The 14,286-nt window shown below is 54.2% G+C and overlaps 1 protein-coding gene across 1 annotated transcript in view; it reads right to left on the bottom strand.

Moving 5' to 3' along the window:
* Positions 1-1,579: 1,579 nt before the first annotated feature.
* GFOD1 (Gfo/Idh/MocA-like oxidoreductase domain containing 1) overlaps positions 1,580-14,286 on the bottom strand; it is a 116,323-nt gene continuing 103,616 nt past the window's right edge. Inside the window, exon 2 of the mRNA XM_002714180.5 lies at positions 1,580-8,148. Coding sequence (XP_002714226.1) covers positions 7,229-8,148 — 920 coding nt within the window. The 3' untranslated portion in view covers positions 1,580-7,228. The remainder of the gene's footprint in view (positions 8,149-14,286) is intronic.

Below are 14,286 nucleotides of genomic sequence, written 5' to 3'. Positions count from 1 at the left end.
GATACCAGGAAAGCTCTGGTCGAGGCCCGTGCCTTAGTAGGAGGTGGTGGAAACCCCTGGTTTACAAAGCAAGAAATGGGCCTCCCCTGGGAGAAACCAACTTGATAAAGAGCACCTACACGCAGTGAAGGAACAACTCCCCCTCGGCTGGGCGTTCAAACCAGTGCTTCCAAGATCTGAGTCTTTGGGCGTTGGTTCCCAGGGCACCTTTAGGGAGAAACTTAGCTGAATCTCGTGGTGACAATCCCTTACATTGGGGTGGTTTCAACAGGATTTGGCTTCTGAACTTGGGCAGGTGTTAAACCCAAGTCATGGTTAATGGTACCAAGAGGGTAGAAAGATCCAATTATGCTGCTTTGAAGTGGGCCTGGTAGGAAATCCTGGCTCACTGGAGGCATGCAGCCAAGGGCAGCTCTGGTGATGGGGTTGGTGATTAATAGGTGGCTTGGGCCTGGCTGCGCTCTGCTTCCTGGCGTACCACGTCATTCCTCACTACGTGTTCTACCATTGCTTCCACCACACGGCCAAACCCGTGGCTTCCCTCTGATCTTGGACTGTGAACCCTCAAAACTGTAAGCTGAAATTCCCTCATAAGAGTGCACCTTGGACATTTTACTTCGGTAATGAAAAGCCGACTATCACGGGTGGACAGTGCTTTCAGCCTTCACAAAGCACTCTGCCGTACTGCCTTGCTAGAGCTGTTCTCGGGTCCCTTACAGAAGCCGAAGGTAGAAGCTTGCTGTGTGGACGCAGTAGTAATCTGTGTGCATGTAGGGCTTTGCTGCAGTTCCACCTTAATGGGTGGACTTCATTTTTGAATGCATCAGTAGGAAGACCTGCTCACTAAGGCGTGGAGGACAAGATTCCAAGTTTTGTAAGTATTTCTAGCGTTAGCCTTTGGCTTTGAGTAAAGGGAAAGTGTGAAGTTGGGTACATTCTGTAACTCAGCAGAGGGCGGAAAGGCATGGCTAGCCCTTCTCCCCATCCAGTGAAGGACCCCTGTGGCATACAAGTTTCAAACTGGGCTGAGCTCAGCTGAAGAAGGCTGAGTTGAACACTGCCAGGAAAGAAGTAAGCCAAGAAACTCTTAAATAGTGACGTGAGCTTGTCAAGGTATCTTTCAGAGTTGGTGTTAGAATTCTCCAGTATTGTACTGTTGTAACTTAATACCTAATATTCCTGAAGTCTAAAGTCTGTTTCATCATCCACTTAGTCTAGACTGGCATTTTACACACATTGTGTGCACACTCACGCATGCACACACACATACTCACACGTATGTACCAAGAGGCCTTAGGCTAGCTCCCCTCCATTTCTGTATTTCCAAAATGAGAGAGTGAACCACACAACATGGACTTGCCTCCAGTTCTCACATTTGAGTCACCAAAGGCAGGTCAGTCGATTCCCATTGTTAAGCTGTGAACACTGCCCCCAAACCCACACTTGCTTGCATGGACATGCACACACATAGATACACACACACACACCCCTTAGAGGCACCATCCATGCCTCAGATCCCACACTCTGGACAGGGGCCTATAAATGAGCACCCCAGTCTAGAAAATCAGAAAGAACTGGATTGTATCTCAAATCTTTATTTGCCACTTTTCCATTCCTTTACCCCATCACCGCAAACTTGGGAACGGCTGGAAGCCACATGTGGCCTGGCACGTGCCAGCTGCTGAGTGACGCGGAGCCCTGGCCCAACACAGCAGAGGTCACGGTGGGCTTGAGCTGCAGGGTCAGGAACGGGGAACCACTGGAGGCCCAGCAGGGGAGGCCGCCTCCCGCCTCCCACGTCCCACGTCCTTTGACCTTTAAAACACTAAGAACTACTGCATTCATTGTCCTTCTGTGGACTTTTTTTGTAAGTTTTTTTTTTTTTGCTTTAACAATAAAAAACCAAAACCTTCTATAATTTATAAGCTATTTTTTGCTATCTACATTATATATAAAATATAGACTCTGTTTATAACACACATCCTTTTTCCCTTGATAAATAACTCTTTAAAATATCTAGTATACATGCCTTGACTTTTTATGTTTGGTTTTATACATATATATACTCATGTTTGTAAAACAATAAATATATACTCAACAATGAAAACCAAACCAATGCAATTTTGGTTTAAAAGCAAAACAAAACAAAAACGAAGCACTGTCAAAGCGCCAGGCAGCCAACGGGAAGCTGTAGTTACTAGAAGCTTCTCCCTCCCCTGGCAAGGCACAGGGCAGCTTACTCAGTATGTCTGGATGCCTGAAAAGAGGAGGAGGAGAGCAAAGGAACAGGTCGGGTGACAACATCCGCCTTGTCTGTTAGCCTGGGAGCTAGACTTGGCAGCACAAACAAGCCATCACGCTTATAAGGAGCAACTGAGGGGCCCGTTCTGTAACTTAGCCCCGTGGTGGCTGCAGGGGAGAGGGGGTGCTTGGGCCTCCACAGCTGGCACGTGGTCTCTGCACACTCCTGGCAGGCAGACTTGGTGGCCGTGCTAAGCATCAAGCTGTAGCGTGTCATGTGTTCTTTTCACTAGTTCCTGCTGAGGCAAGCGGAGAGTAGTCAGCAGTGTAACACTGAGCTTCTAGGGGCCTGAAGGAGACACTTCAGAGGCCCCGCCCGAGGACTCCAGCCACTCGGGACCGTGATGTGGAGGTGACCAGGCCGGCAGGGCCTCTGCCTTCTACTCCCAACGGATGCGGTCACTCGGACAGAGCACCGGCTTCCCCTGCAGACTCCAATGGGACCACGGAACCCGTTGCCTTTTCAAGAGGCAGTGGAAGTCCCAAGGCTTCTCAGAGAAATCCTGGAAGCTCCAGCCAGCCAGGCTGTCCCCCGAGTGTCCCCTCTGCTGGCCTGTCCACCTAGGATGGGACAGATGGGGCATGCGTGCCCGCTGCCCACCAAGACTCTGGAAGCACACTGCACATGTTCTCAGCTCTCAACTTCCCAAAAAGGGAACTGAAGTGTAGGGTTCTGAGGTCAGTTTTTTAATAAAGCCTCCCAGGGTCATGGTCTCAGCCCTGTAAACTCCAGGGCTAGAATGGTCCGATAAAGGAGGCAGTGGGTGGATGGAGTCAGAGTTGTAAACCAGATTTGTGTCCAGGGGTGGGGCGGGGCAAGGCAGGGGTAATAGAAGTAGAATGGGCTGCAGGAAGTCCCCCAGGTGAGAATCTGAATGGATGTCCCCGTCCTTGGCAGATAAAATACAAATCTGAGACCAGCATTTGCCATTATGGTCACAATGGAGAACTTTAGCTAGCTTTCTGAGCACAGCCAGTACATAGTCAGGTTGTTTTTTTTTTTTTTTTTTTTTTTTTTTTTTAATAAACCCGACTTGCAACAGCTCAGGGAATATGGTCCGTTGCAGGTCTGTGTTCTAACGCCAACTTCTCTACCCATAGCCCGGGGACGAGCCATGGCACTCGGTCTCCTTGCCCCACCTGAGAACCCTGACAGTGCTGCGGGTGGCAAGGCATCACCTGGAGTCAGAGCACCGGGGTTCTCAGCCAGGCTCCGCCACTGGAGAAGCAAGTGCCCTTGGCCTGCCCGCAGCTCTCTGGGGTGGAAAAGCGAAGGGATGCCTAGACTGGACTCTGAAGCCCTTTCCTATGCGACTGGACTTACTCCTTCCCCAGGATACCATGGCAGTGCAGGTGACCCTTGCCTACCATGAGATTAAATATCCTATCAGAAACCCATGAATGACCACAGGTCAGGGCTGCCAGCTGTGGCTCCAAGACCAGATGTGGAGAGGAGAGTAGAAAGATACAAACGTACAGTCACAACCAACTGAACTGAGCAAGCCCACTCCCCGAGGAAGGACTTGGTCCTGTGTCACACTCGGATCCGATCAAGGACCATGCATACGAGTGGTCAGCAACGTTTCTAAAGTCCCCAGCTCTGAGGTCCGTCTCGTCGCCTGCACTCTAAGGCCATTTTGAGGCGGCTGAGCGGCCCTTCCACTGGGTAAGAGGGGGAAGACACATTGACTACCTTCTGTTTGCAGCCCTATAAGGGAGCTCTGGCAGAATGGGGAAGGGAGTGATGCCCAGCAGGGGTGTGTGCACGCCTACTGCAGGGCCCCGGGGGGTGTCAGACTCCATGCCTGGCAGGAACAGCAGGGCCCTGAGCCTTTTCTGCAGAGGCAACATGGCTTCGAATAGAAGATGGTGGGGTCCGAGCGCCCCTGCTTCCTGTGACTTTGTGGTTGTAAGTTATCTTCTCCTTGTAAAAAGGGGGTAACAATACCCCATACTGCAGGGTCATCTGGGACAAAGGAGAGCATGTACTAGAAAGGCTCTGCACCCAGGGGACGAGCCTTGGAGACCGCCAGCCTTGGTCTGCCACGAGGGAGTGCGGACATGCCTGACACAGTGGCATTGGCTGCCAGGTTGGCTAAGGTGCCTCTGAGATGCAGTGCGGCCCTTCCACTGAGGGGAGAGAAGTCTTTGAGAAGCTGCCAGCGTTCACAAATGCTGAACTTTCTAGGTGAGCCCAAGGCAGTCCCAGGTGCAGGTGACCTCCACCTAAGAACCTTGACCTCCACCCTGAGCTTGGAATGCAGCAGCGCTGTGGAGGCGTCCACATGCGACGGGAGTGAGGGGGAGACTCATGGCACTGCCTCCGTTACTGCGGGCCCTTGAATGCATCTAACAAGCAGAGAGCGGTTGGATTATTGCTGTGCCTCGGCCTAGGTCAAGGTGAGCTGATGGCACCCAGGCCTAGACAACTTCTCTCTGTAACAAGTTGCTGAGGGCTCATGGTTGCAGCCTCTGCTACTTCCAACCAGTCCCCTACGTGGGGTAAAATCGGGGCCAAGTGGGCACTGAAGAAGCATCTCAATGCCATTTGCTTTCTTTTTCATTTTTTAATGGAAGAAATGAACTGTCTCATTCTATCCTCTCATTCCTACATCTACTTACTGCATGCACGCCAGAAAGTTAAATTTAAATACACTTACTAAAAAAAGTCTCATGCTGCTTTTAAAGAAATCTATACCCTTTCTATAAACCCCATCCCAAATGAGAATTCTTATTTTGGACACTGAACACTTATCACTGAGCTCAGAGGCCTTTGGGTTGGAGAGGAAGAAAACCTCCCAAGTAGTATGGTGAAGGGACAGAGACGTATTCTCACTTAGGTTTTAAATGACTGAGAAAAACGAGACCCAGAGAATCATCTGGTTTGCTTTCCCTTTGCCCTTAATTACAGTCATTCAGGCTAGCCAGAGGAAAAAAAAAATTCTTTCCATTCAATTTTCACAAAAACCACTGTGGGAGAACAAAGAACCAGTGCTGGGACCCAGCCTTGAGCCCAGCCCAGTGCTGGAAGCCTCTTGCCCACCGTGTCTCCAGTTTTGAAGCAGTAGTGATAAACTGGGATGCTGACCAGGACATCGGCCCACAAACCGGAGACCAGCGTGTGCCACAGAGGGGTCCCCCTCCCACCATGTTGTCGGCAGGCCCCCAGCACTGGCACCGTTCTCCCCAGGAAGATGCCTGCTCCTGTGTGTTAGAAATGCCCAGTGCCCATGGCGACAGACACATCCGCCAGTCCACCCCTGGGCAGCCCGGGGCTCTGCGCTGTTGGGACCCTCAAGAAGAGGGTGGGCCATGCAATGGATGGGCCCTTTCATCGTCAGATGTCACCCATCCGAGGCTGGCCCTGGCCTCCTGACCTCTCAAATTGGCTGCAGTTCAGCTGCCCTGAGTCTTATCTGGACAGGAGTGTAAACTTCAGCTGCCCGCCAGACACACCTGTTTGCCCCCGCGAGTCTGCGAGCAGAAGCCATGCAGGCTGGCAAGGAGCAGGTGCCACATCCGGCCTCCACAAATGCCTTCCGTGGGCCGAAGGATCAGACGAGACAGCCAAGAGGATCACTCCTCCTCAAAACCGACCTGACTTGGTTTTTCTTAAGACCGAATTTCTAAGAATGACTTTAGGAACCCTGGGTACCAAGCATTACAAACCTGTGTGTGTGCGTGCCTGACCCTCTGTCCCTGTGCCCCCCAATCATGCAGTTCTCTGTCTGTAATGAAAGCTTTGTAAATAGAAAGTGAAAAGACAGAGACGGGAGACCAAACAGGATGTGTTTTCCAACATCAGCCCTAAGAATACCCCTCCGAAGGCTCTCGGCTCAGACTTTAGACACTGAAAGTGGTGTTCATTGTCATCCTTTAGCTTTAATACCTATTCAAGAACGCTCGGTGTCAGAAGCCCGGAAGCAAAGGCCCACCTAAGGAAAAGAGCCTGGTCACTCGCTCACTCTGTCAACGGAAAAGGATCGACTGGAAGAGACGGCTTCCCTTTTAAATGCACAGAGGTGGGTGACTGTCCTCAACGTCCCTCCCCCACTGCACATGAGAGACAGGTGTTAGGGTGAAAGCCATGCCCAGAGCTCGGCCGTGCCACCTGCTGTCTGCACCACCACACTGAGGCACAGGGCTGGCCCCAGTCCCAGCAGGCAGTGTGTGAACTCGACCTCACAGCCAGACCCACCCCGGGGGGCCAGGGTGGCAGGCCCACCGCAGCACTTGCCCTCGGTCCCACCCTACCTGGGCACACGGTGTGGTAAGGGGGCTCCTCACGGGTGCCCACTATGGATGAGGTCAGCGGGCCCGGGTGGTCTCTGCCTCCCCCACCGCCACACAGCCAGCCGGTGCCTGCTGCCAGCTTTGGGCTTGCCTGCCTTCCTAGGAGTCAGCCTCGACTGGCAGGAAAGCCGGCCCCTCTGCTGTGGAGTGCGCTCCCCCTTGGAAACGGAGCAAGGTGCTCAGGTGGCTTCTCCCCCCTTGCCACCCACCCCACCTCACCCTCGGCTTGCAGGCTCGCTGGAGCGGGTGGTGCCTGGGTGACTGGCTCCCTCCCGCCCTTTGCCATCATGCCATGCAGTGTCTTGACCTTGCAACGCTTGCCGAAGTGGCCAGGGCGTGTGGGTGGATGAGGTAGGGAAGGGAAGCAAGCCCTTCTTGCTTCCCACGGCCAAGGGCAGCAGAGGCAACTCGCCCCCTGTAAGGCGGCCTGGACACACACACACACAGCAGCAGGTCTGGGCGATGACAGCCCCTGCGGGGTACTCCCAGGCCTGGAGCCACAGCCTCCCCCAGTCTGGGGTCCACGCCCCACCCCACCCCCCACGCTCCGGCAGCCACGCTGGCTCTCGCGCCCCTCTCCCCCTCCCTGGGCCCCACGCAGGAGGCCCCAGCCCCCTCCTCTCCCCAGTGGGCATTAACAGTACAGGGACATCCTGCTGCGGCGCATGGCCTCGCTGATCAGGTAGGCGGGGCTGAGCTCGGGCTCCTCCGTCATGACGGCGATGTCCTGCCACTCGCCGGTCTGGCTGGACCTCTTGATGGTGTCCACCACGCACAGGGCGTACAGGCAGTCGTCGAAGGTGGCGGCCATGGTGAGCGGCCGGCCGTCCCAGGTGCGCCGGTCGTCCTGGTCCTGGAAGGCCTGGCGCACGGCCTGCATCATGTTGATGGTGCCGCGCAGGTAGGGCGCGGGGATGTCGCTGAAGGCCTTGTCGGGCAGCAGGGAGTTGCTCACGGGCGTGGCGTCCTGCAGCAGCAGCTCCTGCGCCGCGGCGCTGTTGCGCTGCCCGTAGAGGTCCGTGCCGGCGGCCAGCAGGCGCCCGGCCGCGCCCACCACCGTCACGTGCTGCTTGAACTCGCCGGGCACGTTGAAGTTGAGGGTGACGGTGCAGCACACGCCGCCCTCCAGCACCATTTGGAAGGTGCAGAAGTCGTCGCTGGTGATCTGGCGGATGCCCTTGATGTGGTCGGTCTGCTTGACGAAGGTCTTGAGCAGCCCGTGGACGCGGACGGCCTTCTGGCCGGTGAGGAAGGTGAGCAGGTCGATGATGTAGGTGCCCACCGAGTGCAGGCCGCCGCCGCCCATCAGGTCGTCGCAGCTCCAGTTGTACTTCTTGCCCAGCAGGCTGCCGCTGTGCACCTGCACCTCGCACACGAGCAGCTCGCCCACGTAGCCCTCCTCGATGAGCTGCTTCATGCGCACGAAGGCCGGCAGGAAGCGCAGCACGTTACCCATGATGCTCATGAGCTTGGGGTAGTAGTGGGCAGCCGACATCATGCGGAAGGCGTCCAGCGGCGTGGCCGTGCGGTCGCAGATGACGTTCTTGCCGATGCCTGCGGGGGAGGGAGACAGCGGTCAGGGTCAGCGCGTGCGCTCTGCGTGTTTCTGTGTCGTCCCACTTACCTTCCTTGGGATTGACTTGAGCACTAAGGGTTAATGTTACTTAAATAGCCGGTAGAGGGGACTGCAAACAATGGGTGGGAAATGGAATTTTGGTTTATTTCGGTGCCCCCCCCCCGGGGCGTGGGGGCAGAACTGCAATCCGCGTGCAGAGCTTTTGTGTTCTTTCCATGCACGCGATGGAGACCCCCGGTAGGCATGGACTTCAGGGTGGTTTTGGCAACAAAAGGAACTTAACTATATTTTCCACAGATGAAAGGGCTCTCACATGTTAGAAATGTTTTTCTCCAGTATTTGCTGATATCACGTGAAGTGCTTCATTTGGTATCTGTATAAGTCTAATATTTTATATGCAAATGTTTTCCTTGTAAAATACTTCATCGATAAAAATACAAATAGGACTTTCTGACATTTTATATGTAAATTATGACACTTATGTACAATTGTTTGACTTTGTGTGCAGAAATTTTTTTACCTAAAATATAGTAACACTATCATATGGGAGATATGTAGATACACTATACAATACATGCATATACACAACATCTAATAAATACATACCATGTCATATCTAATATCCATATTTGGACAGAACCAGAACACAGAAGCTTAAATCCCCAGCCAAGGGGACCCTTATTGAGAGCATGCAGGACGATGTCTTAACGATACCCCTGGGCTGTTTCTTCCCCCTCCACCCCCAGGACTGTTATCTTGCATGTTTGTTTTGCATTCTGGATTAGGGCTGGCAGGGCTCACAGGTGGATCTGTTTAATGTTTTTTTCCTCTTCCCATAAAGAGATCTCCCCGGCATCTGGGGGGTGGGCGGCGCCTGGTGCCTCCCCAGCTCCCTCTGCCCCAGGGTCGTGTTGTTGCTTTTGGCCCGTGGAGCTCAGGCCCAGTAAGAATCAGTCTAATGTGATCTCTGTAAAGGGCGGATAAATTGCAGGCAGACACCAGATGCCTGTCTGAGCCCTTTAGGAGGCTAAGTGGTTCTGGGGCTGGAAGAAACAGGATCAAAGGAAAAGAGTGACAGGAGATGAGAGAAGACTTCATTCCACAGGAGCCAGCGAGGCGGGGGAGGAGGAAACCGGCTCGGCCGGGCCTGGACAAACAGCCACCCAGAACTCGGAGAGTAACTGCAGGTTTGTCAGCAAGCCTGAGAAGATGGGTGCTAGGCGAGAAGACGTGGGGAGCTACTCGACCCAGGTGTGCACCTGCCCAGGCCGGGTCCTGCGGCCCAGCCATGTTTCACACAGACCCCTGAGTGGGGACCTGGGTACTGCAGCTGCAGATGAGGGCGAGGTCACAAGGCTCCGTACCCCTGTCCTGCTTGTCCTGACTTGACAGAAATCCATGACCTTAGCAACAAGCTAAGATGGGGTTTGGTGGAAGTCCTGCGCTGTACACATCTGTCCAGCGGGCATGCCTGGACACAGCTGCAGCCTGGTACGTGCCACTCCCGGTCTCCCAATGGAGTGGTCAACAGGGGTCAGAGAAAAGAGAGACAAGTGATGGCCGTCTACTTCCATGTGTGCTTCCAGTCCTGGCCCTGAGCAAAACGCCAGAGCCCTACAGCAAGAACCACGTCCCCTTGCTGCTGTTCCCGGGTTGGCAGGGCTGGGCTGGTCACCATGAGGCCCTCTCAGGGCTCCAGTGACCAGGCGAGGGTGGAGGTTCCAGCAGAGGGCGAGACAGCATTGGTTGTGTTGCCGGAGGGGCCGTGCACCTGCACCTGCACCAGTGATGTTCTCACAACATGGTCATGTCAGCATTAGGCGTAGGTAACAGATTTTCATGCACAGGGGTTGGTAGGTGGCTGCAGGGACGGGAGCCGGGTACTGCCAGCATCTGCCTCCCAGACTAAGCCCTTGACTCCCATCTCCGTCGTGTATTCTAGTGGTCACACTAGTGTCTAGTGTTGAAAGTTTATTCCATTACAAAAACTATAAAAGAATAAGGTAGAAAACAGTGATTTGTCTCCCTCCAAACAATCCTAGAATGGTAATTCTTTGCAGCTCTGTGGGTGAAGAGTCTGAAGGCTCTCATGATCCAACATCCACAACTCAATTCCATCGTGAACCTCGTACATGGATTCCCCAGTCACCTCTGTCTTAGACCATGTATGAATGTTGCAGTTCTAATGATACAGTAAGTTTCTTAGGGACAAGCCTGGGTCTTTTTTTTTTTTTTTTTTTTTTTTTTGAGACAGAGCTCCTTCATCTGCTGGTTCACTCCCCAAATGGCTGCAATGGCCAGGACTGGGCCAGGACTGGGCCAGACCAAAGCCAGGAGCCTGGAACTCCATCCAGGTCTCCCTCATGTGGGTGCAGGGGCCCAAGCACTTGGACCATCTTCCACTGCTTTCCCAGGCACATTAGTAGGGAGCTGGACTGGAAATGGGGCAACTGGGCCTTGAACCAGCTCTCATGTGGGATGCAGGCGCTGCAGGCAAGGGATTCACCCATGGCACTGCAGCACCGGCCCCTGGGCCTTGTCATTTACTATCTCTGCTATGCCCACAGCACCAAGCAGGATGACCTGCGCAAGGCAGAACACGGCAAACATCGCCGCCTGGCCCCACCTCTCTGCCCACAGTTTCTTGCCACATGCACACTCTGGAGATGGGTCTTGCCCATGTTCTGGCACACAATTTCCTCCAGAGGCATCTGTGACTTCCAGGAATCTACCAGCAAGAAGTCATCCAAATGAAACACAGCTTCTTGGCCAAAGATCTCATCACTGCATTACTCAGCGGAGCAAAGTGAACAATGCAAACGCCCAACAGTACAAGAATAGACAAGCGCCCACCAGCCATATAATAGAATACTGTGCAGTCAGAGAAAACGCTTAGGAAGACTTGTCAACAGCAAGCGAGACGATTATGATGTCATGTTCCATGAGAAGGGCTCTATTCATAGACCAACTATGATCTCAGTGCGCTCTCTCAAAAGACAACAGAAGGAAAAGCTTGGAAGAGACTATCTCAATGTTTACAGTGGCCAAGTCTATTAGTACGATTGTGATTGCTTCTGTCAAAAGTTGTCGTCACTATACTTGCCCATTTTTTTTTTTTTTTTCAAATTGTATAACTGGGGGAGGGGAACCTTGGGTCAACAACAACAACAAAAAAGAGGAAGATGTGGTAAGAGTTCCTACAGCGCAGGAGGGGAGTGCAGGTCCTGATGCGTGTGCCCTGGACATCAGAAACCTCAGTGGCTCAGGGCCCCTGTGAACCTTGGTGGAAGCCGTGGGCCCCCTCCAGCCCTTGGGCCCTGGTGTTAAGCTTAAGACGGTGCTCCTGGTTTTGAAAGGGACCTGTCGTGAAGAGCCAGCAGCCTCTTTCCACGTTGCTAAGGCAAAGTTTGTTTTCTCTGAGCTCTGGACAGACCCCCTGTCTTGATGGGGCTTCTGCAAAGCCTACTCAGGGACCCCCCCACCAAGATCCTTGGATAGTCTTTCCCAGCTTTTCCCTAGTGACATGCCAACACTGGGAGTGGGCATTGGGCACTGCAGTTAGGACACTGCCTAAGACCCGGGCACCCCATGGTGGAGCGCCTGGCCTTGGGGCCTGGCTCCACTCCCAATTCCAGCTTCCTGCCAGTATGCACCCTGGGCGGAGCTTGGGATGGTTATGCTTGTATCACTGCAGCCCACAGGGGAGACCCAAACTGAGTTCCTGGCTCCTGCCTTCAGCCTGGCCCAGCCCTGGCTGGCATGAGCATTTGAAGGGAGACCCACGTGTCCACAAGCTCGCGGGACTGACACCTTCCCACCTGTGCCACAGAGCCAGCGTGGCGGACAGAATGAGTTGAGTGGCGAACTTCTGGAGGGGGAAAGAGCTGCATGCGAGACAGGGCGCCTGCTCCTTGTCAGAAGCTTCTAGATGAAATCATGTCAGGAGTTTACTGCCTGCCTGCAAACCCTCCTGAGGAAAGGGAATTTTGGCTTCCACCAAAGCCTGCTGAATGTGCCAGGGAGCCCACATGGCCCTGCCAGTGCCAGCAGACAGGTGGCCCCAGCCAAGGGCCCCGAAGCCACCTTCAGGCAGCCGCTCCCCTGGCACCCTCTGGCCTTAAGGTCTCTAAGCGGGGGCCGAGTGCCCATTTACACGCATGTCTCTACTACCAGGAGACCAGAGCTTTCGCCCTGGTGGATATCCGATCCCAGGGTGTCTCCCAGGAGCCTGGGCAATGGGCTTCCTGCTGACCCTCCTTTAGGAAAGACCATCTAATCGCAGTGGGGATCTGGGGCCAGCACCGCTTTCCCTCGAGCTCCTCCCGACCGTCCCACTTGTGTCTGTACTGACAGCCCTGTGTCTTCTCAAAGTCAAAACAGATGCTCAGCCTGCAGACTGGCAGCCACCCCCGGAGGAAGTCCCATCAGATACGGCTTCCCCTGCCTTCCAAGCAGGAAGCTCGCTGTGTCCCTTCAGCACTTCTGTGCCAGGCACACGGCCAGAACAGGCGTAAGAAAGATGAAGAGGAGTGCACAGTCCAGCAGAGGGCGTGACAACAGCCAGGGACGATGGGAGCATGGAGAGGCTGCCGACCTGATGTGGGCCTGGAGGAGAAAGCTCAGCCGAGCAGGGCTCTGAAGCATGTGTAGAAGTCTTCATCCAGAAGTCTGAGCCCCGTTTAGAAAATTATCTAAAACAAGGGTATTTAATCTGGGAAACTGCAAAAACTGGACTACTTATAAAAATTGTCCATCTTTTAAAACTTTATTTACGAGAAAGCTCTCCCATCAGCTAGTTTATTCCCCCAGTGCTGGCAATAGCCAAGGGCTGGGCCAGGTGGATGCCAGGAGCCTGGAACCCAATCTGGGTCTTTCACGTGGGTGGCAGGGACCCAGTAACTTGGGTCATTACCTCCTGCCTTCCACGGTGCACGTTAGCAGAAAGCTGGAATTGGAAGCAGAGCCAAGACTCCAACCCAGGCACTCAATGTGGACTGCAGGGATCCCGAGTAGCTTCCTACCCACTGTGCCAAGTGCCCAGCTGTGCATCCGTATCTATCTTGTCAAGCAGTTTTCTGAGAGAGGATCCATTAGGTTCGTAAAAGAATCTATACTGGGGCTGGTACTGTGGTGTAGCGGGTAGAGCCGGTGCCTGCAGTGCCAGCATCCCATGTGGGTGCCAGTATCCCATGTGGGTGCCAGTTCGAGTCCCAGCTGCTGTACTTCCCATCCAGCTCTCTGCTGTGGCCTGGGAAAGCAGTAGAAGATGGCCCAAGTCCTTGGGCCCCTGCACACAAGTGGGAGACCTGGAGGAAGCTCCTGGTTCCTGGCTTCAGATCAGCGCAGCTCTGGCTGTTGCGGCCATTGGGGGGTGAACCAGCGGATGGAAGACCTCTCTCTCTCTGCCTCTGCCTTCCAGAAAAATAAACCTTTAAAAACAAAGAAGTCTATGATACAGAAAAGCCCAGCAGAATTGGAGTTTAGAATGAAGCAGAAACAAGTCTCCAGCTTTAATAGAACTAAGTATAGGTACACGGCTCCATCCCTGCCCCTGAGATGCGGGACACTGCGTGGGCTTCACTCTGACTGCAACACCCCAGTCAGCCCGGCTCTGGCTCCTCCCCCTCCCCCTCCCCCTCCCCCTCCCGGCTTACACAGGGCAGGAGAAGCAGCGGCGGGGGCACGGCCAGTCTAATCCCACTCTGGTCCCCAGGCCTCCCCCCATAGAACACGGGAGGAGAGCCCCTTTGCTGAGACTAAATCCCTGCTCTTCCCCGCAACGCGAGTTCCTGACATCAATCCCGCTTCCCAGAGGAAAAGGCGGCTCTGGTCTCTAATAGGGATACAGATGAAAATAGCACAGCGGCCGTGTGGAGCCGGGGGAGGCTGAGCTTTGTGGTCCACACAGCCCCATGAAGCAGATACGAACCCTGTCGCCACCCGACAGGTGTGCAGACGGCCTCTGAGAGGGTACTGCTTTACTGCCTCCTGGATCACCCCGGGCCTGAGGCTCCCTTGGTCTGTCTGTGCGCCTGTGTGCCCCAAGAATGACGCCCCGCCCCCTACTCCCGTTCCTGCCTGTGTTCACTTAGGTTGGCTGCAGTGCCCAGTGCTGA

This window comes from Oryctolagus cuniculus, chromosome 5 (genome assembly GCF_964237555.1).
Source record: "Oryctolagus cuniculus chromosome 5, mOryCun1.1, whole genome shotgun sequence".
In the NCBI taxonomy this organism is placed as follows: Eukaryota; Metazoa; Chordata; class Mammalia; order Lagomorpha; family Leporidae; genus Oryctolagus; species Oryctolagus cuniculus.
Note: the sequence above shows the minus strand (reverse complement) of the source record. Positions and strands in the feature narration are given on the sequence as shown.